At 37.5% G+C, this 19,063-nt stretch overlaps 1 protein-coding gene across 1 annotated transcript; it reads left to right on the forward strand.

Moving 5' to 3' along the window:
- The first annotated feature begins 6,347 nt into the window (after window positions 1-6,347).
- Window positions 6,348-8,520, forward strand: LOC126802805 (probable cysteine protease RD19D). Its single transcript, XM_050530514.1, is given in 4 exon segments — window positions 6,348-6,999; window positions 7,515-7,641; window positions 7,803-8,046; window positions 8,177-8,520. Coding segments are annotated over 4 exon segments (1,158 nt in total). The 5' UTR covers window positions 6,348-6,490; the 3' UTR covers window positions 8,455-8,520.
- The last annotated feature ends 10,543 nt before the right edge of the window (window positions 8,521-19,063 follow it).

Below are 19,063 nucleotides of genomic sequence, written 5' to 3' on the forward strand. Positions count from 1 at the left end.
CTACTTATGTAGGAATTATATCATGAATGGTCTAACCGACTCATTGTATAATGTGTACATTAGCATGGGAACGACAAAGGAGCTATGGGAATCCTTGGAGAAAAAATATAAGACCGAGGATGCCGGCGCCAAGAAGTTTATCGTGGGCCGCTTCCTTGATTATAAAATGGTGGATTCAAAGACCGTGATGAGTCAATTCTCTGAGATTCAGCTAATCTTGTATGAGATTCACGCTGAAGGAATGCAGCTAGGTGAAAGTTTTCAAGTGGCATGTGCTATTGAAAATTTACCACCTGCTTGGAAGGACTTCAATAATTATTTGAATCACAAGCGAAAAGAAATGACCATGGAGGATCTAGAGGTTAGACTTCGCATTGAGGAAGACAACCGAGGATCCGAAAAGAAAGCATGGATCAATGATGTCTCTGCCAAGGCAAACATGATGGAACATGGTCAAGGTTCCAAAAATAAGAAAGGAAAGTATCAAGGGTTCAAGCTAGGGTCGAAAGGAGACATCTCCAAGAAGCCAAGGTTTGAAGGCAAGTGCTACAACTGTGACAAGACTGGTCAAAAGTCTGTCGACTGCAACAAACCAAGGAGGAACAAAAAGAAGGAGGCAAACATAATTGAAGCCGTCACTCAGGAGGTTGCTGACATGAACCTCTGTTGTATGATATCAGAGGATAGCATGAAAAAAGTCAGTGATTATGACTGGGGACTAAATGACTTAGAGCTATGGTATGACCAAGCCAAGTTTTTGGATTGATATGTAGAACACAACTGAAATTATCGAATAAATTGATGTATGTTCTTAAGGGTTTTATGAGTATAAAACTCAGTGTTGACAAATGTGTTTTGTCTGAAATTGATATAGAGCCATGGGTGGTGGATTGTTTATTATCAAAAACTAGTTATTACACCTATATGAGTCTTCCTAATTTATGGTAGTGAAGAATATAATATATGTCAATTAACATGCATAAGTGTGAACTTGTGTAGAGACAAAACTGACTAGATCATCTTTCTAAAGTGTTGAAAGGAACACTAAACCCTTTGATCTGATTCATACAGATATGTGTGATTTAAAATCAACTTTATCTAGAGGGAATAATAAATACTTTATTATCTTCATAGATGATAGCACGAAATATTGCTATGTGTATTTGCTAAAATGCAAAAGTGAGACTATAGAGAAGTTCATTCTCTATAAAAATGAGGTTGAGAACCAACTCAACAAGAAAATTGAGGCACTAAGAAGTGACCGAGAGGGTGAGTATGAATCGCCATTTGCTGAGATTTGTGCTCAGAATGAGATTATACATCAAAGAACTGCTCCATACTCACCACAATTCAATGGTGTAGCAGAACGCAAAAATCATACTCTAAAGGATATGATGAATGCTATGCTACTTAGTTTTGGGATGTCACTCAACATGTGGGGAGACGCGATTCTCACGGCAAATTACCTTTTAAATAAGGTGCCCAAAAAGAAAGAAGAGAAAACTCCATCTGAGTTATGGAAAGAAAGAAAACCATCCTACAAATACTTAAAAGTATGGGGATGTTTGGCAAAAGTGAAAATTCATAAACCTAAAAAGGTGAAGAATGAGCCTAAAACAGTTATTTGCATCTTTATTGGATATGCACATAATAGTTCGGCTTATCGATTCCTAGTCCACGATTCGAATATTCCTGAAATCCATAATGATACGATAATGGAATCGAGAAATGCATCATTCTTTGAAAATGCATTTCCACGTAAGTGTAGAGAGGAATTTAATTCTTCTAAACGGGCACGTGAAGACAACCGAGCCGAAACTGATGATGCTCAGGATCAAGAATCTGAGTCGGAGTCCGAATCTGAGTCTGAGGTTGAACCTAGACGAAGTAAAAGGGCAAGGACCACAAAATCCTATGGACCTGACTTCCTGTCATATATGGTTGAAGGTGATCCCCGTACCTTCAAAGAGGCAGTAAGCTCTACTGATGGTCATATGTGGAAAGAAGCAATCAAAAGTGAGATTGACTCCATCATGCAAAATCACACTTGGGAATTAGTGGATTTGCCACATGGGTGTAAGCATTTGACTTCCAAGTGGATTTTCAAAAGGAAATTAAAAGCTGATGGGTCAATAGACAAATACAAGACTAGACTTGTTATTAAAGGCTATAGGCAAAAGGAGGGTTTGGACTATTTTGTCATTTATTCTCCTGTGACGAGAATAACCTCCATACGGATGATACTTGCAATTGCAGCGTTGCGCAAACTTGAAGTACACCAAATGGATGTAAAGACGGCTTTCCTAAATGGAGATGTAGAAGAAGAAATCTACATGGAACAACCATAAGGTTTTTCTTCTCCTTCTCAGAGTAAGAAGGTGTGCAGATTGGTTAAGTCATTATATGGCTTAAAACAAGCACCAAAACAATGACATGAGAAATTTGATAATGCCATGATCACCAGTGGATTTAGAATAAATGAAGGTGATAAGTGTGTATATGTCAAAAACACTGAAAATGGATATATCATTCTATGTCTGTATGTGGATGATATGCTTATCGTTGGGAGCAACGATAAGATGATCAAGTCCACTAAAGACATGTTGAATTCTAAGTTTGACATGAAAGACTTGGGACTTGCTGATGTCAGTTTAGGAATTAAAATAACGAGAACATCATAATGGCTTGTGTTGAGTCAAACACACTATGTGGACAATATTCTTGGGAAAGTTGACAAGGAAGGTTCTAGAATTGTCAGAACTCATGTAGATATGAATCTACATTTTTCCAAAAATAAAGGAGAAAGTGTTTCTCAATTAGAGTATTCAAGAATAATTGGGAGTCTAATGTACTTAACAAGTTGTACAAGACCAGATCTAGCTTATGCGGTTCATAAGCTAAGTAGGTACACGAGTAATCCTGGAGCTATGCATTGGCAAGCTATTGGAAGAGTATTCAAATACCTAAGGTATACTCGTACCTATGGGTTGCACTACACATGATACCCAGTTGTTATAGAAGGGTTCACTGATGCGAACTGGATATCTGACATGAAAGACTCAAAGTCTACTAGCGGATATGTATTTACGCTAGGGGGTGCAGTCGTGTCATGAAAGTCCTCAAAACAAACAGTTATAACTAGATCCACAATGGAGTCTGAGTTTGTAGCACTAGACAAATGTGGGGAGGAAGCAGAATGGTTACGCCAGTTCATAGAGGACATTCCTAGATGGACAAAACATGTGCCTGCGATTGGTATACATTGTGATAGTCAATCTGTAATTAGCAGGGCACATAACAAGATGTATAATGATAAGTCTAGACATATTCGTCGAAGACATAATACCATTAAACAACTACTCTCAACTGGAGTTATCTCTATAGACTATGTAAAGTCTAAGGATAATATTGCTGATCCTTTAACCAAAGGGGTAAACAGAGAGTTAGTTGAAAAATCATCGAAGGGAATGAGACTAAAGCCCATTGGAAATTAAAAAAACCACTACAGTGAATACCCAACATAGCTGACTGGAGATCCCAAGATCTAGGTTCAAAAGGGAAAACCAAATTGTGGAGATTAGTTCGGATCACTGTGGGGAGTTCCCCAAGTCCATTCCTATGATGAAAAATAGTGATACCCGTAAGGATGAGGTTAAGCTAAAACTTTTAATGATTCTTATGCGTCGAGAAATCGAGCAGAGTAATGCGGGTTACTCTTAATTAAGAGATCACCTATGCAAGAGAGAAGTGGGGCCGCTTCTAGGAGAGTTAATGAGGGCATAACTCTTATCAAACTACTTACAGAACCAGGCGTGTGTTTCATGGCCAAAATGGGCATAAAAAAGAGAACCGAAATGTACCAGGGAGACTCCTGTTTGAAGTATGTCATCATTTACACAAATGACGAATAGTTCAAAGACATCGCGTCTACTTTAGTTAGTAAAGTAAGCATACTTTCATAAGGGAAGGTTCAAATGGTCAAACCTACCTATCATATGCAGGTTTCAACCGTAGAAATCTATCACTAAATTCTATCGAGTCTTTGGTGGCCAATTTCATTCATGTGGGGAATTGTTGGAAAAATGGTTAATAAACCATTTAAAACCAAATTATAATTGATTAATTTAATTGAGTTAAATTTATAATTAATCAAAGATGAACATAGATTTGAGTTCTCTATAATGAGAGCTACAAGATCAAATGTTTATTTGTGTAATTTGGTTTGTGGATGAATAAGAAATTGTCACTCAAAGATGGCTACTTAGAATGAGGGGAAAGTGTTTGTCCCACATTGGAAAAAAGAAGTGTTGAAAATACTTTATATAGAATCCATTGTGTATGGATTGTAAAGTGTGTAAGCCCCTTTATACTCTCTCGTGCACGCGCAGAGGGGATGCAAATTACAGGTCACAAGGGAAACTCGTGTATGCCCATGTGACTTGCGGACACGAATGCAACACCGAATTGAGGGTCGGAACGCAGATTCTTTTTGCATTTCCGAAAATTCAGTTTTGACTTTTCTTCAAATTCTTTTTTTATAACAACTGTGTTATTGTGTGTTATGAAGAATTATAACATAATTGAAATTAGTGCTTGTAACATATGTAACTCATATATATTATGATCTTTTGATTTCTATAACAACCATTTTATTCATTGCTGATTGCAAATCCTCACTGTATAAATAGCCACCATCCTTTTTTTGTAATCCAATCCATTTTCGAAACACAATCTGCTCTTACACTCTCAAAGTTCTTAGCTGTTCTCTGGTAATAGATAGAGGTACCTTTCGAGTTCGTTGAGGGTTCTAGTTAATAGTGCAACTTTCTAAAACTGTTTAGTCGTTGTATCCTAGGAGACAAGCGCCAATCATCCTTGCACCGGTAAAGGAGGCGTAAACGTCTTAAGGACAGTGTGGTATCACACACGTCTCGACTAGTTCTTCCATCACCGATCATTCGGTATTTTAGTTGATTTTATTTCCGTGTTCTTCGTTATTAAAGTTACATAATTTAATTTTTACTTTATAATTATTTATAATTTAATTTATTAAATTATATATTTAATATGTCACTGTTTTTCTAACAAAGACTACCTGGTGCCCCAAATGTACTATGTAGACCAAAAACTCTAATTCAGAAATGAAAATGCTATCAAAATATTTATTCTCGATTCTACTATATCTAGCTGGAAGCTCAACGCTAGTGAGTCAAACTCAAATTTCTTTAATCTCACTCATCCAGTACTCTACACTTGAATCTTCTCAAAAAAAAACCTACACTTGAATGATAAACTACGTCACCTAACAGCTATCTTAAACTAATTCGCATATAAATGTACTTGGTTAATTTCTTTTTAGTAAATAAACTACTTCAGTTCACATTGGGCCACCGGGTTGGATCAAACAAACAAACCTTGAAATGGAGACTAGCTTGGTTCATTGGTTTTAGCCCAATGTAAAAGAAAATATTAATGTAGATCTGGAGGCGCGTCTTTGGTTGGATCTAGATCTGATATGGGGGTGTAGTTTTGGATGAGTTCGACATGGAGCGGTAACAATGGAGCGTCAATGATGGTAGTTGTCCGACAAACGTGGGCGGACGGTGTCCTGGGTATCCCATCAGCAGTGGTCACAGTAGGGTCGGGGTAGGCTCTTTTGGCTGCCAATGGTATATATCCTTGTGTCCTGGAATAATATTTGGGTTTGGGCTCTCATAGGTCTAACCAGTTTTATTTTTATTTTAGTTTTGTTTAATTTATGTTGTTATTTTTTTAATGTAATAATATGATAGTTGTGTATGACGTGGCAGGCTGTGTATTCGTGTGCGCACTAGTGTGCGTTGTTTGCTCTAAGTGGGTGACGAGTTCTTTATTTTGTCAAATGATCGTTGTCGTCTAGTGGCAGAGCAAAACTAAGTATTGTTGGATTTATTTTCCAACAACAACATAGTTTGAGAGCTGATTTATTAGACATTAGGATATGTAGGTGATGCTCCATCGTTCTTAGGGTTACATTCTACTGTGTTTTCATCTGTGTCACTGTTGTTTCAAAGCAAATAAAGTCGTCATTAGAGTAGTGCTCTTTGATAGTTGATGTTTACTGAGTACTTGGTTTGTAGAAAATTATAATATTATTAAAGGTTTTTATAATCAGAAATTTAAGTTTCACGTCATCCATTTATATTCGATAATTTCATTAATGAAAATTTAAGGATAACGCATCAGCCATTTATTAAAAAAAATTAATAAGAAATCAAGAAACTAGTTGACCAATTGTGAAGCTACACAACTAAGCGACTACCACGCGTTGCATGGAGACGTCGGGTTCCTGTATGCAACTCCGCCAACCGCCGTCTGTAAATTTCCTATTGACAACAGTACCCCTCGATTTGCAGATACCGATGTATAATCCGGGGACAAAACGGTAATCAACGGTACTCTTAGCCGGACATAAAACTAAGCCAAGAACAAAGGAGCCACCACAGGAAAAATGGCCGGACCACCTCTACCTCCACCTCTTCTAACGTGCTTGGTGGGTGTTGCACTCTTAACCTGCGCACTAACCCTTTCTGAAGCCCTAGATGTCACCCCTCAAGACCCAATCATCCACCAAGTCACATACCATGATTACAACCCTCGAAAATTCTCGATGGATGCCCATAAGCTCCTTGGAACCGAGAGAGAGTTCAAAGTTTTCATGGAGATATATGGGAAGAAGTATTCTACTAGGAAGGAGTATATGCACCGCCTCGGTGTTTTTGCCAAGAACATGATCAGAGCCGCGGAGCACCAGGGTTTGGATCCGACGGCGGTCCACGGCGTCACGCCGTTCTCGGATCTGTCCGAGGAGGAGTTCGAGAGGTTATACACTGGAGTTAGAGGTGGGCCCGGCTTAAACAACGGCGGTAGCAGCGTGGGGAGTACGGTGGAGCTTACGGATGTTAGCGGATTGCCTGAGAGTTTCGATTGGAGAGAAAAAGGAGCTGTTACTGAGGTCAAGAAGATGCAGGTGATTAGTTAGTTGAACAGTTTCTAATTTTCGTTATATTTATTTATTTATTTGAATTCTAATGTTTCATACTGTTGGGAGTGTTGGACACACAATTCGACCTAACTAGCATCCTTGTTGCAAATTAAGAGACTACACGTACATACGTACACGGCTACACGCACTATAGACCTGAAATCATTTTTTTTAGGTGAAGGAGGTCAGATAGACCTGAAATCATTTAGCTGAACGTCCTACGTACGGATGCTATTACTTTTTAAATTTTAATCGATCGATTCTATAATCAAATGTGTTTTGAGCTGGAGAATTTTAAACAGTAAGACTTGTCTAATGGAGAGTGTATGTAAAAAAAATTTGTTTATTTTGGCGCAATTCACGCCGTTGTTCAGTACGCCCGAAAAGGACGGCCTAGCTGAAGCGCCGAAGAGCATAAAATTTTGTATTTTTATTCGGGCTCGATCAAACGAATTGTACCGTAATTCATAGCACTTGTAATTAACTTGTGGATGCAGGGCGGTTGTGGTTCATGCTGGGCCTTTAGCACAACAGGAGCCATTGAAGGAGCCAATTTCATTGCCACTGGGAAGCTTGTTAGCCTCAGTGAACAACAGCTCGTGGACTGTGATAATGTGGTAATTAAGCATCTGGAACATGAAATTACTAGTCAATTTTAAGGGGATTATAGTTTACTTAAGCTTGTGTTTGTGTGTGTTTAAATTCATAGATAGATATAAAATATTTTGCTTTCGTACAATTAGTTTGTGTTGCTTAATTGTTTGTGCAATTAATCAAGTGCGATGCGAAAGAAAAAGATGCCTGCGACCGTGGTTGTGGTGGCGGACTTATGACAAATGCCTACAAGTATCTAATGGAAGCAGGAGGGTTGCAAGATGAGGCTTAATACCCATATACAGGCAAGAAGGGTGAATGCAAATTCAATCCTGACAAAGTAGCTGTAAGAGTGACCAATTTCACCACTATTCCACTTGATGAGAACCAAATTGCAGCCAACTTAGTCCACAATGGTCCTCTTGCGAGTGAGTACTAAAACTGACAACATGCAAATATGGAATACATACATATATAGCTTGGCCGCCATGTATCTATGTGTCCATACATATATCTGTTATTGTTTAGCATAATGAGATTGTGTTGATGCATGTGCAGTTGGGTTGAATGCTATGTTTATGCAAACATACATTGGTGGTGTATCGTGCCCTCTTGTTTGTTTCAAGAAATGGGTGAACCATGGTGTTTTACTTGCTGGATACGGTGACAGTGGCTTCTCGATTCTCAGGCTCAGCAACAAGCCGTATTGGATCATTAAGAATTCATGGAGCGCAAAATGGGGTGAACACGGTTATTACCGGCTTTGCCGAGGCCATGGCATGTGTGGGATGAATACTATGGTCTCTGCGGTTGTGACCACTACTCGGGCATCCTAGATGCATCTCCCGTGATTTAGCTGTTAATTATACGTTGTGATTTATATATTCTCTATTTTCGCTTTTTGGGTGAATTTGTTTTTGCTGTATCAACAATATTATTGCTAATATATTGAAATGAGAAGTTTCACATACATCCTAGGCTCCTAGCTGGTTATAGCTTCCTCTTTGAAAAGTATGTTAGCATTCCATGTCAGATTGTCCGGACTTATTCAGACTTGACTTGGAGAGTTGATCGACACCTTCTAATATTCAATGTAGCTTAACTTCACCAGTTCACTCTTTTGTATAAATAATGCACCGGATTTATAACCATGCAAATACTAATATAATCTTCGATCAAGAGCTGTCCGAGTACTTAGTTAAGGAATGTTTATAACTATGGTAGTTGTTAACCCCACCCCTTGCGGGGGCTAGAAACACCGGTGAGAGTCTTTCGGTTCTAGCACGGGCACACTGGGCGGTGGGAATCAAACCCACCGTTGTTTGTGTCAGACCCAGACCCAGCGGCCGGTTGCCGCCGATTAATTTAGGCTTAGATATGTTGTCATCGACGCCTCAAAGGTAGTCTGCCGAAACAATTTTTCACTCTCTTAATTAAGGCAAGAAACTGTCACACATGGAGCCGAATATTGCTCCAACCCTATAGAAGTGGAGCAACTTGATTTCCAAAATAGGTAATCGCTCTCTAAGTGATTAACTTTCGGCTTGACTCTTTTACAGACTTTTATTTAGTATAAAATTAAAATTATAATCTATTTTAAGTATCTATAAAAGTAAAATAGAAGTCTATTGAGTAAAAAAATATAAATACCGTTTTTAGAGGTATGAATATAATCTCTCTTAACATAATTGGGAGCAGCTCAGTTGTAATTTGTGAATATGACAATATATGTAACAGCTGATGTATCTACCTACTAATTTACATTGTAAATAACGTACGTAATCTAGCCAACCTTTACCGACCACAATAAGCTGCGTACGGCTGGGCGTACCATATACAGTAGTACCATACGTACATCAACTTGAAATGTCTGATTACTCAACCACTTCGAATTCGCGAAAATGGAGAAAGTGAAGGTCACTGAAATTTCCAGAGACACCGTTAAACCATCAGTTCCGAGACTGAACCTTCTCCCATTGCTTGGAGTTCAATTTGCATTTTCAACTTCGGAAAAGCTTCGGTGTCTCCCTTTCTCACGTTCGCTCACCCATGGCGGGACGGCGAAATGGTTTCTCCAGTCTTGGCCCCTTGGGCTGCTATTTTCCATGAGTGTCGAGAGCCGCATTACGTATATCAAAAGCAAATAATGGCTCTGCTAGAACATGCAAGATGCTCAGTTTCTAGCATTAGCATCTCACAATCCCCCAATTTCAAGGTTTTGATTAAAGAGATTATGGGGCTCAGGCAATGTTTCCATTTTTCAGTGAATCTTATGTTATTTTATGGGCTAATCAGTAAAAAAGATTACAGTAACTTCCAAGATTTGCATCGAACTACTGTGCCATCTTTGACTTGTTATTGGCAAATCAGGTTTCTTAAAAAAAATTAAGAGATTAATCTCTTAATATAATCTATCGACCTTGAGATTCTTGAATTCAGTAATTTTATATGTACGTATCACATACTATTTTTTCCAAAATTATTATTCAATCGATTACTAATAAAGAAATTCGTAAACTTGATCAAAATTAATGAATTTTGTATAGCATTAAAAGATAAACAACTATAGCCTAGCACCGGTTGGTCTATGAGGAGTAGGAGCATATATACATGTACGCATAATCCTATATCATTTGGTTTAGTGGAATAAAAATGATTATGTAGCTTGTGTAGTGTTTTCATTTCGTTTTTATTTTTGTTGACCCAAGTTTTGGTTTCTTTTTGTGTAAAACTCCTTTTCAACTAATGAATTTTTTGTGTAAATCCTGTTAGGTTTAGCTTGTTTCTTTTTAATTAATTTTTTGTTTTGTTGAACCAAGTTTGGTATTCTTTTAGATTTATGGAATTAAAATATGAGAGGTTTTAAATACACACCATATATCTCTTAATACACACTCTGTTATTTTAATTTTCACATAATATGGGTCCAGTTTGGTCTTGAGGTGAGATTGGAAAAATCTACGTTTGCAGATTTAATTAGCAACAACTTCTAAAAGCTTCATTACAACTTTCATAATTTGCCTAAAAATTACATCGGAGTTCGTGAACTTAGTAAATAAGCTGATTTACCAAACACATTGATCATATTATTTGAGAATTTACGCCCATAATATGAGCCAAACTTGGGGACAAACACGTCTTTGTTGAGTTCGTTCTATACTATCCATTCTCCAAAGATAATGAAGTGAGTTTTGGCTATTAAGATAATGGCAAAAATGCCGATTTGCACCCCAAATTTGGTTGAAATTGTCAATTTGCACCATGAACTTGTATTTGAGTCAATTTACCTCCTAAACTTGGTAAAAATTACCGATTTGCACCCTATCCGTTAAATTTAACTGTTTCTATCCAATTTTGTGTCACATGTCATGCACATGAGGGGTAATGTTGTCATTTTCTATATATATTTTTCTTAAAAACAAATAAAAATATTCTTTAAAATGAGGATTATTTTGTTAATCAAATTATTTATTTACATCTTTTTTCTACATACTTAACCCTACTTTGAATTATATATTCAACATATCCACTCATTCAAATATAGTGTGTTGTGTATAAATATATTTTTATATGTACACATTGTTGAAGGAGGAACAAAACGAGAATAATAACGACGTAATAGAACAGAACGTAACCGTTTATTGATTGATAATGAGGCCAATATATAGGCATTACATAACCACAATCCCGTAGGATTTTGAGTCCTAATCTATTACAGAGATGCGAATCTATCTCTAACAGAAAACCTAATAAGACTAAGACACACACAATGGTAGAATAGTAATTCTCTCGGAACACACATTTATTTTTAATTTTCAATGTATTTATTTATTTATATTTTTCTAATATCTTTTAACATACCATATCACATAAAATAATAAATATATAAATTCAATAACATGTTTCGAAAAAACAAACATTGTAGCAAGTGTTCCTCTTAAGTAATTTTATTAATTTATTTTATTATTAAATATGAATAAATATATAATGACAATACTGCCCCTTAAATGCATGACATGCGACTTAAAATTGGATTGAAAACATTAAATTTAACGGATAGGGTGCATATCAGCAATTTTTATCAAGTTTAGGAGGTAAATTGACTCAAATGCAAATTCAGGGTGTAAATCGGTAATTTTTACCAAGTTTAGGAGGTAAACTGACTCAAATACAAATTCGGGGTGCAAATTGACAATTTCAGCCAAGTTTAGAGTGTAAATCGGCATTTTTGCCTAAGATAATTATATGAAGAACCTTATATAAATCCTTCCATTGAGGTATGTGTTCTATCTATATCTTCAAACTGATTGATGACATAGTAGAAATGTTTTCTTATACATATGTCATAACTAAGTAGAGACCTTGGGTCAGAAGACTTTACTACTGAATAATAAGTTCCTATATGATAAAACGTTTCTAACAAAAAATGTGAAAGATTTGAAAAAAAATATGTTAGTTAAATTATAATTATACTAAATAATAAAATATTTCATGATATATAGGGATAATTTTGGTACTTTGGGGTGTGCATTTAGAGAAAAAATTACATGAAATTTTAGATTGGTAGTGTATTAAGAAGTGGGTGTGTATTAAGATAAATGGGGTGTGTATTTAAAACTTTTCTTAAAGTATACATAATGTAATGCCCTACATAATACGACATAAAAATTAATACATCTACCCTATACATAGAAATGAACGTCATCTAGCCCAACGTTACCAACTACCAGCCAGCTTCAGGACGATGGATTGAGATGGAAATATTACGACCAATCTATTTTGCTGATTCATTTGGTATAAATAACCATAATTAAGAGCCACCACAAGCTACTTGTTAATCAGAATTGTGAACATGGAGGTCACCATAATCTTCAAAGATATTGCGAAACCACCTCACAAATTTTCCCTCCTCGACCAGCTCACTCCTCCTACTTACGCCCCGATTATATTGTTCTACCTCAACCCATCATTAACCAATCTTTCCTTAATTAACCTTTATCCACTTGAAGACTTCTTAATTTCTGTGAGACCCTCACTCTCTACTACCCATTTTCCGGCCAAATGAAGAACCACCTTTACGTTGATGATTTCTACGCCGGTGTTCCATACCTGGAAGTCCGAGTGAATCGTCGCTTGCTTGAGTTTCATAAGCTTCAAGAAGCCGGCCGGCTGCTAAAGGACCTTCTTCCACTCATTCCATCCCGGAAGGAAACTGGCCCCTTAGATCTGCTTCCCTTGCTTGGTTGTCAGATCAATATTTTCGCCTGTGGTGGATTATCAATCTCTATCTCCGTCTCTCACAAGGTTATTGACGGGGATACGGCCGATGCTTTTTACAAGACATGGGCTGCTTTTTACAAGATACAGCCGATAATTTGTATCTATTGGTCGTTTTCCCTAATAAAGGGGATAAACTTCTCAATGATATGGTCAATTCCTCCTTAATTGATGGAGGTGAGAAAATTATGTGATGTTCAAATGAGTAAATCAAGTACATCTATTGCTTTGGTAACTCATTAATTGATGGAGTTCATTTTGTTGAAATTTGAAGCAACTTTTGTTGAAGATAAGAAACAAATCTACAACCTTATGGTGGTAGGTGGCTGAGTTGTTAAGGTTGTAGATTTGTTTGACAAAAAAAGAAAAATGCATTGATGAGCATGCCAACATTGAGCATGAATCAAGGAAGAAGATTGACTTTGCTTCCGTGCATGTTACATGCAAATGCATGAATTGCACAAAGATGTTTGCCTATATAAAGGCATGAGAAATGGTGCAATAAACATAGAAGAACAATAACGGAGAGATCATCTTTTGTGTGATCAAGAGTGAGAGATAGAGAGAAAACTCCAAGTATAGAGTTTGTGTGTATAGCAAAATATGTGAGAGTGTATCCCTTCAAGTGTGAGTCTTGAAGTAGTGTTTCTATCGGTGTAACCTTTCTTCGTATAGTGGAGGTTCTTTATTGTTGCTACCCGTAGACGTAAACACTTTGCCGAACCACGTTAAATCTCGGTGTTCTCTATCATTTTTATTTTCCGCTCGTAGTTGTAAGTTATTTCGATTTCCATTCTACAATTCATTTTTCCGCATTCCCCAACAGTGGTATCAGAGCTCCTAATTCTGAGTGGGAGTTGCTAGAATGGAAGGATGACGAAGTACCATGATCAGACTCAACCACTCCAACTGAATTACCTGGAAGCCGAGAATGGAGGATATTCTCTATTGCAAAGATTTGCATGAGCCGATCGAGGGAGACGATGCCAAGCCAAGTGAGATTTCACCAGCAATTTGGACGAAGATGAACCGCAAAGCCATCGGTCATATTCATGAATGGGTGGACGATAGTATGTTTCACTATGTTGCCAATGAAACCAGCGCGGATGAGCTTTGGTTGAAGCTGGAGTCCTTAATTGAAAAAACGATTACTGCCAAGAAAACTTTTCTCATTAAAGAGCTCGTAAACATGAAGTATCGGAGAGGCGTTCGAGTGACCGAGCACCTCAACAACTTTCAAATTATACTAAATCAATTAGCCACGATGAGCATGAAGATTGATGATAAGTTACAAGCATTGCTGCCTAAGTAGCACGGACACGTGCTCATGACACCGTATTGCGTGTCCGACACGGACACAGACATGCGTATTGACTTTGGACACGGCCCGGACACGCGTGTATCCGAATCGGACACGCGGACACGTACCAACTCATAATAAAAGTGAAAGTGCTTATAGTGAGAATCGAACCTTGGTTATCCAAGACACTCAACAACTCCTCAACCATTCCAACAGATTCAGTTTTTATTATATTTATACACACTTTAATATATATATAAGAAGAGAAACTCGTAATAAAAATAAGAATGCTTGTTGTGGGATTCGAAGCTTGGTTATCCAAGGTACTTATCAAGTCCTTAGCCATTCTAACAAGTTATGTTTTCATCATTTTAATGCACACTTTGATATATATATATATATATATATCTAAAATTCTAAATACTTTCAAATTTATAAAATATTTTTTAATATATATATATATATATTAAAAATAATATTTAATTAACGTGTCCACCACGTGTCCGTGTCCGTGCTACTTAGGTTACTGCTACTCGGGTCGTTACCAGATAGCTAGGAGACATTTGTGTCACTATAAGTAACTCTGCTCCTAATGGTGTATTATTTATGAAAATATTAAAGATAATATGTTGAACGAAGAAACAAGAAGGAGTTCTTCATCAAGTTCAGAAAATGGTCAATTTTTCGTTGCAGAGAGGAGAGGAAGGAGTAAGAGCAAAGGACCCAGAGGTTACGAAAGGAGTATGAGCAAATCCAGAACAAGGTTCAACGGAAAGTGTCATCATTGTGGTCTTCCAGGCCACATGAAGAAAAATTGTAACAAATTGAAGCGGGAATTCAAAGAAGCGAGAGAAGATGCTACTCATCAACAAAAGGAGGACACAAACAATGTTGTTGTTGCGGTGTCTCATGATGAGTGTGAGTTCCTGTCACTTGGAGGTGAATGTCTGCTAGTAGATAATCCTGGAGTTCAATGGATCGTTGATTCCGGAGCCTCGTTTCATGCTACCTCTCACGTAGAGTTCTTCACTACGTACAAAGCAGGTGACTTTGGTAAAGTGAAGATGGGCAATGACAACTACTCCAATATTGCTGGGATTGGAGATATTTGCTTGCAGACATATGTGGGTTGTTAGTTATTGTTGAAAGATGTGAGACATGTTCATGGTCTACGTCTCAATCTTATGTCAACTGATGTACTTGATAGACAAGGCTTTCATCATCATGGTGGTGATGGAAAGTGGAAGCTTACCAAGGGATATCTTGTAGTTGCCAGAGGAAAAATGTGTTGCACACTCTACAAAACCTATGGAAAGATATGCAAGAGTGAGCTGAATGCAGTCGATGAATCTTCTTCAAGTTTGTGGCATAGACGTCTTAGCCACATGAGTGAGAAATGACTACAGTTGTTGGCAAAGAAGTCGCTAATTCCTATTACCAAAGGTAACTCACTAGACTCTTGTGATTATTATTTATATGGCAAGCATAAGAAAATTAGTTTTCAAAGACTTTCACTAGGAAAGAAAATATTCTAGATCTTGTACATTCAGATGTGTGTGGCCCGATGGAAGAAGAATAATTAGATATGCATAAGCAAGGTTCTAAAAAGCGTTAGGCGGTATGCAGGCGGACAACCACCTCCTAGCGCCTAGACGGTTAGGCGGCCTCCTAGGCGGTTTGGAATTATTAAATATTTATTTATTTTTATACATATATTTAAACTATTTTAATGATTAAAAATATATAATGATGTTTAATATTAATTTAAAAAATACTTAAAATAGTCTAAATTCACATAACTTAAGTAGAAAGCTCATAAAAATATTTGAAGAAAAGATAAATAATGAAACAAATGCAATAATACTAAATCTCAATTTATTTCTCTCCACATTATTTCCTAACTCATTCAGTATCAGACTCAAACTTAATATTCATATTTCTTTCCTCTTCTTCTGTTGATAAGATTCAGTTTTCAGAAAATAGACAAAAAGTAAAAGTTGCGGCCTCTTTTAGTTTTTTTTTAATATCAAATGATAGTTGACCGTCTAGGACTAAATAGAGACAATTAGACCGCCTAGGACTGAATAAGGCTGCCTAAGACCGCCTAGAACCGCCAAGGACCGCATAGGCGGCCGCCTAATTCATAAAACGCCACAGATGGACGCCGAGGCAAAAAACGTGGCGGTGGGTGACCTTCTAGCGCCTAGGCGCCGCCTAGACCGTTTGTTAGAACATTGTGCATAAGTATTTTGTTACTTATATCGATGATGCTTCACGAAAGGTTTTGGTTTATTTGTTGAAATCCAAAGACCAGGTGTTCCAGACATTTACAATTTTCCACACTATGGTGGAAATGGAGACTGGAAGAAAATTGAAGTGTCTTCGAAGTGATAACGGTGTAGAGTACATAGCGCACAAATTTAAAGATTATTGTGCAAAACATGGCATCAGACATGAGAAGACAGTTCCTGGCACCCCTCAACATAATGGCGTAGCAGAGCGGATGAACCGTACCATTATGAAGAAAGTCAGATGCATGTTGATGATGGTAAAATTATCAAAAGAATTTTGGGGAGAAGCTGTGAAGACTGCGTGCTACCTAATCAATAGAGCACCGTGTGTACCTTTGAGATTTAAGATTCCAAATGAAGTCTGGATCGGAAAAGATGCATCATACTCATATTTGAGAGTATTTAGATGTAAAACATTCACACTTGTATCCAAGAAGCAGAGGAAAAAGCTGGATGACAATGCAACACCATGCATATTTTTCGGCTATGGTGAAGAAGAGTTTGGCTACCGGTTGTGGAATCCAAAGACTAAGAAATTCATAAGAAGCAGAGATGTGGTGTTCCATGAAGACCAATCTATTACAGATTTCGACAAAGAGGTACTACCAAATGCAACAAGTGATAGTGGCATTTATGATTCACCATTGCAGCAGGAATCTAATGTTGGGCTGTAAGGTGATAGAGTTGAAAATGTACCTGACACGGGAGATGCTGAAGTCGAATAATCAAGTAGTTGTTCGTAGAAGCCCCAGGAGGCAGATTCCATCCACCAAGTATCCATCATCTCAATATATTTTGGTGACTAATGATGAAGATGATCCTTATGCAAATTACATTCTTTTGAACAAGGACGAAGAGCCTGAAAGTTATACGGAAGCAAAGATTCATCAAGACCACGACAAATGAAGACTAGCCATGAAGTATGAAATGGAGTCTTTACTAAAGAATGACACCTATGAGTTGGTGAAGCTTCCTAAAGGACGAAAAGCACTTAAGAACAAGTGGGTGTTCAAGTTAAAGCGAGATGAGAATGAGAAACTGACAAAATTCAAGGCTCGCTTAGTTGTCAAAGCATTCAGCCAGAAAGAATGAATTGATTTTGATGAGATTTTCTCACTTGTTGTCAAGATGACTTCGATTAGAGTCATTTTTGGGCATTGCTGTGAGCATGGATCTAGAGGTGGAACAGATGGACGTGAAGACAACATGGTGATTTAGATGAAGAAATATATATGGAGCAACCAAAAGGCTTCGAAGTCAATGAAAAGGAGCATATGGTTTGCAAGTTGAAGAAAAGCATGTACGGATTAAAGCAAGCACCAAGATAATGGTATAAGAAGTTGGACTGTTTCATGGTGAGTCATGGGTGCAAGAGAACGTCAGCAGATCCGTGTATTTATATTCAACAACCCGCTGGAGGTAATTTTGTCATCAACTACTTTATGTAGATGATATGTTATTGTTGGCAAATATACTGCTATGATTCAGTAGTTAAAGGCAGATTTATCAAAGTCCTTTTATATGAAGGATTTGGGACCAGTCAAGCAGATTTTAGGCATGGAGATTGCCCGTGATCGTGGGAACAAGAAATTGTGGTTATCACAAGAAAAGTACATTGAGAAGGTACTAGAGCGTTTCCACATGGAGAAAGCAAAACCAGTTGCTACTCCACTTGCTAGTCACATGAAGCTCAGCTCAGCTCAAAACAGAGTCATACGAGTCAGAAGGAGGATGAAGAAATGGCAACAGTGCCATATGCCTCAGCAGTAAGGAGCTTGATGTACGCGATGGTTTGTACTAGACCATACATAACACATGCAGTTGGTGTTGTTAGCATATTCTTATCTAATTCAGGCAAGGAGCACTTGAATGCTCTCAAGTGGATTTTGAGATACTTTCGAGGAACTTCAAAGATGAGTTTATGCTTTGGAAGTGGCAAGTATGAACTAGTTGTTTACACAAATGCAGATATGATCAGGAATATTGACACGAGAAAGTCTACATACAGATACCTAATCACGTTTTCAGGTGGAGCTTTCTCGTGGCAATCAAAGCTATAAAAATGTGTTGCTTTGTCAACTACATAAGCATAGTATATTGTAGCTACGGAAGCGTTCAAAGATATTTTGTGGTTAAAGGGATTCCTACATGAATTGGGTCATACACAACAAGAGTTTGTCTTGCATTGTGACAATCAAAGCGCGATTCACTTGAGCAAAAATTCGAGTTTTCACTCAAGGTCAAAACACAATGATGTGAGGTATCACTCGATACGTGATATGCTGGAAGCTAAGGAAATGTTGCTGAAGAAAATTTATACAGACAAGAACAGTTCAGATATGATGACAAAATCTCTACCGAAAGAGAAGTTCGAGTTCTGCAGAAGCGCATCTGGAATGGCGCATCCCTCCATCTAAGTCGGGAGGGGGAGATTGATAGGGTCAATTCCTCCTTAATGGAGGTGAGAAAACCATGTGATGTTCACATAAGTAAATCAAGCACACATACTGCTTTGGTGACCCATTAATTGATGAAGTTGATTTTGTTGAAACTTGGAGCAACCTTTGTTGAAGGTAA

The sequence above is a fragment of the Argentina anserina genome, chromosome 7 (genome assembly GCF_933775445.1).
Source record: "Argentina anserina chromosome 7, drPotAnse1.1, whole genome shotgun sequence".
NCBI lineage: Eukaryota > Viridiplantae > Streptophyta > Magnoliopsida > Rosales > Rosaceae > Argentina > Argentina anserina.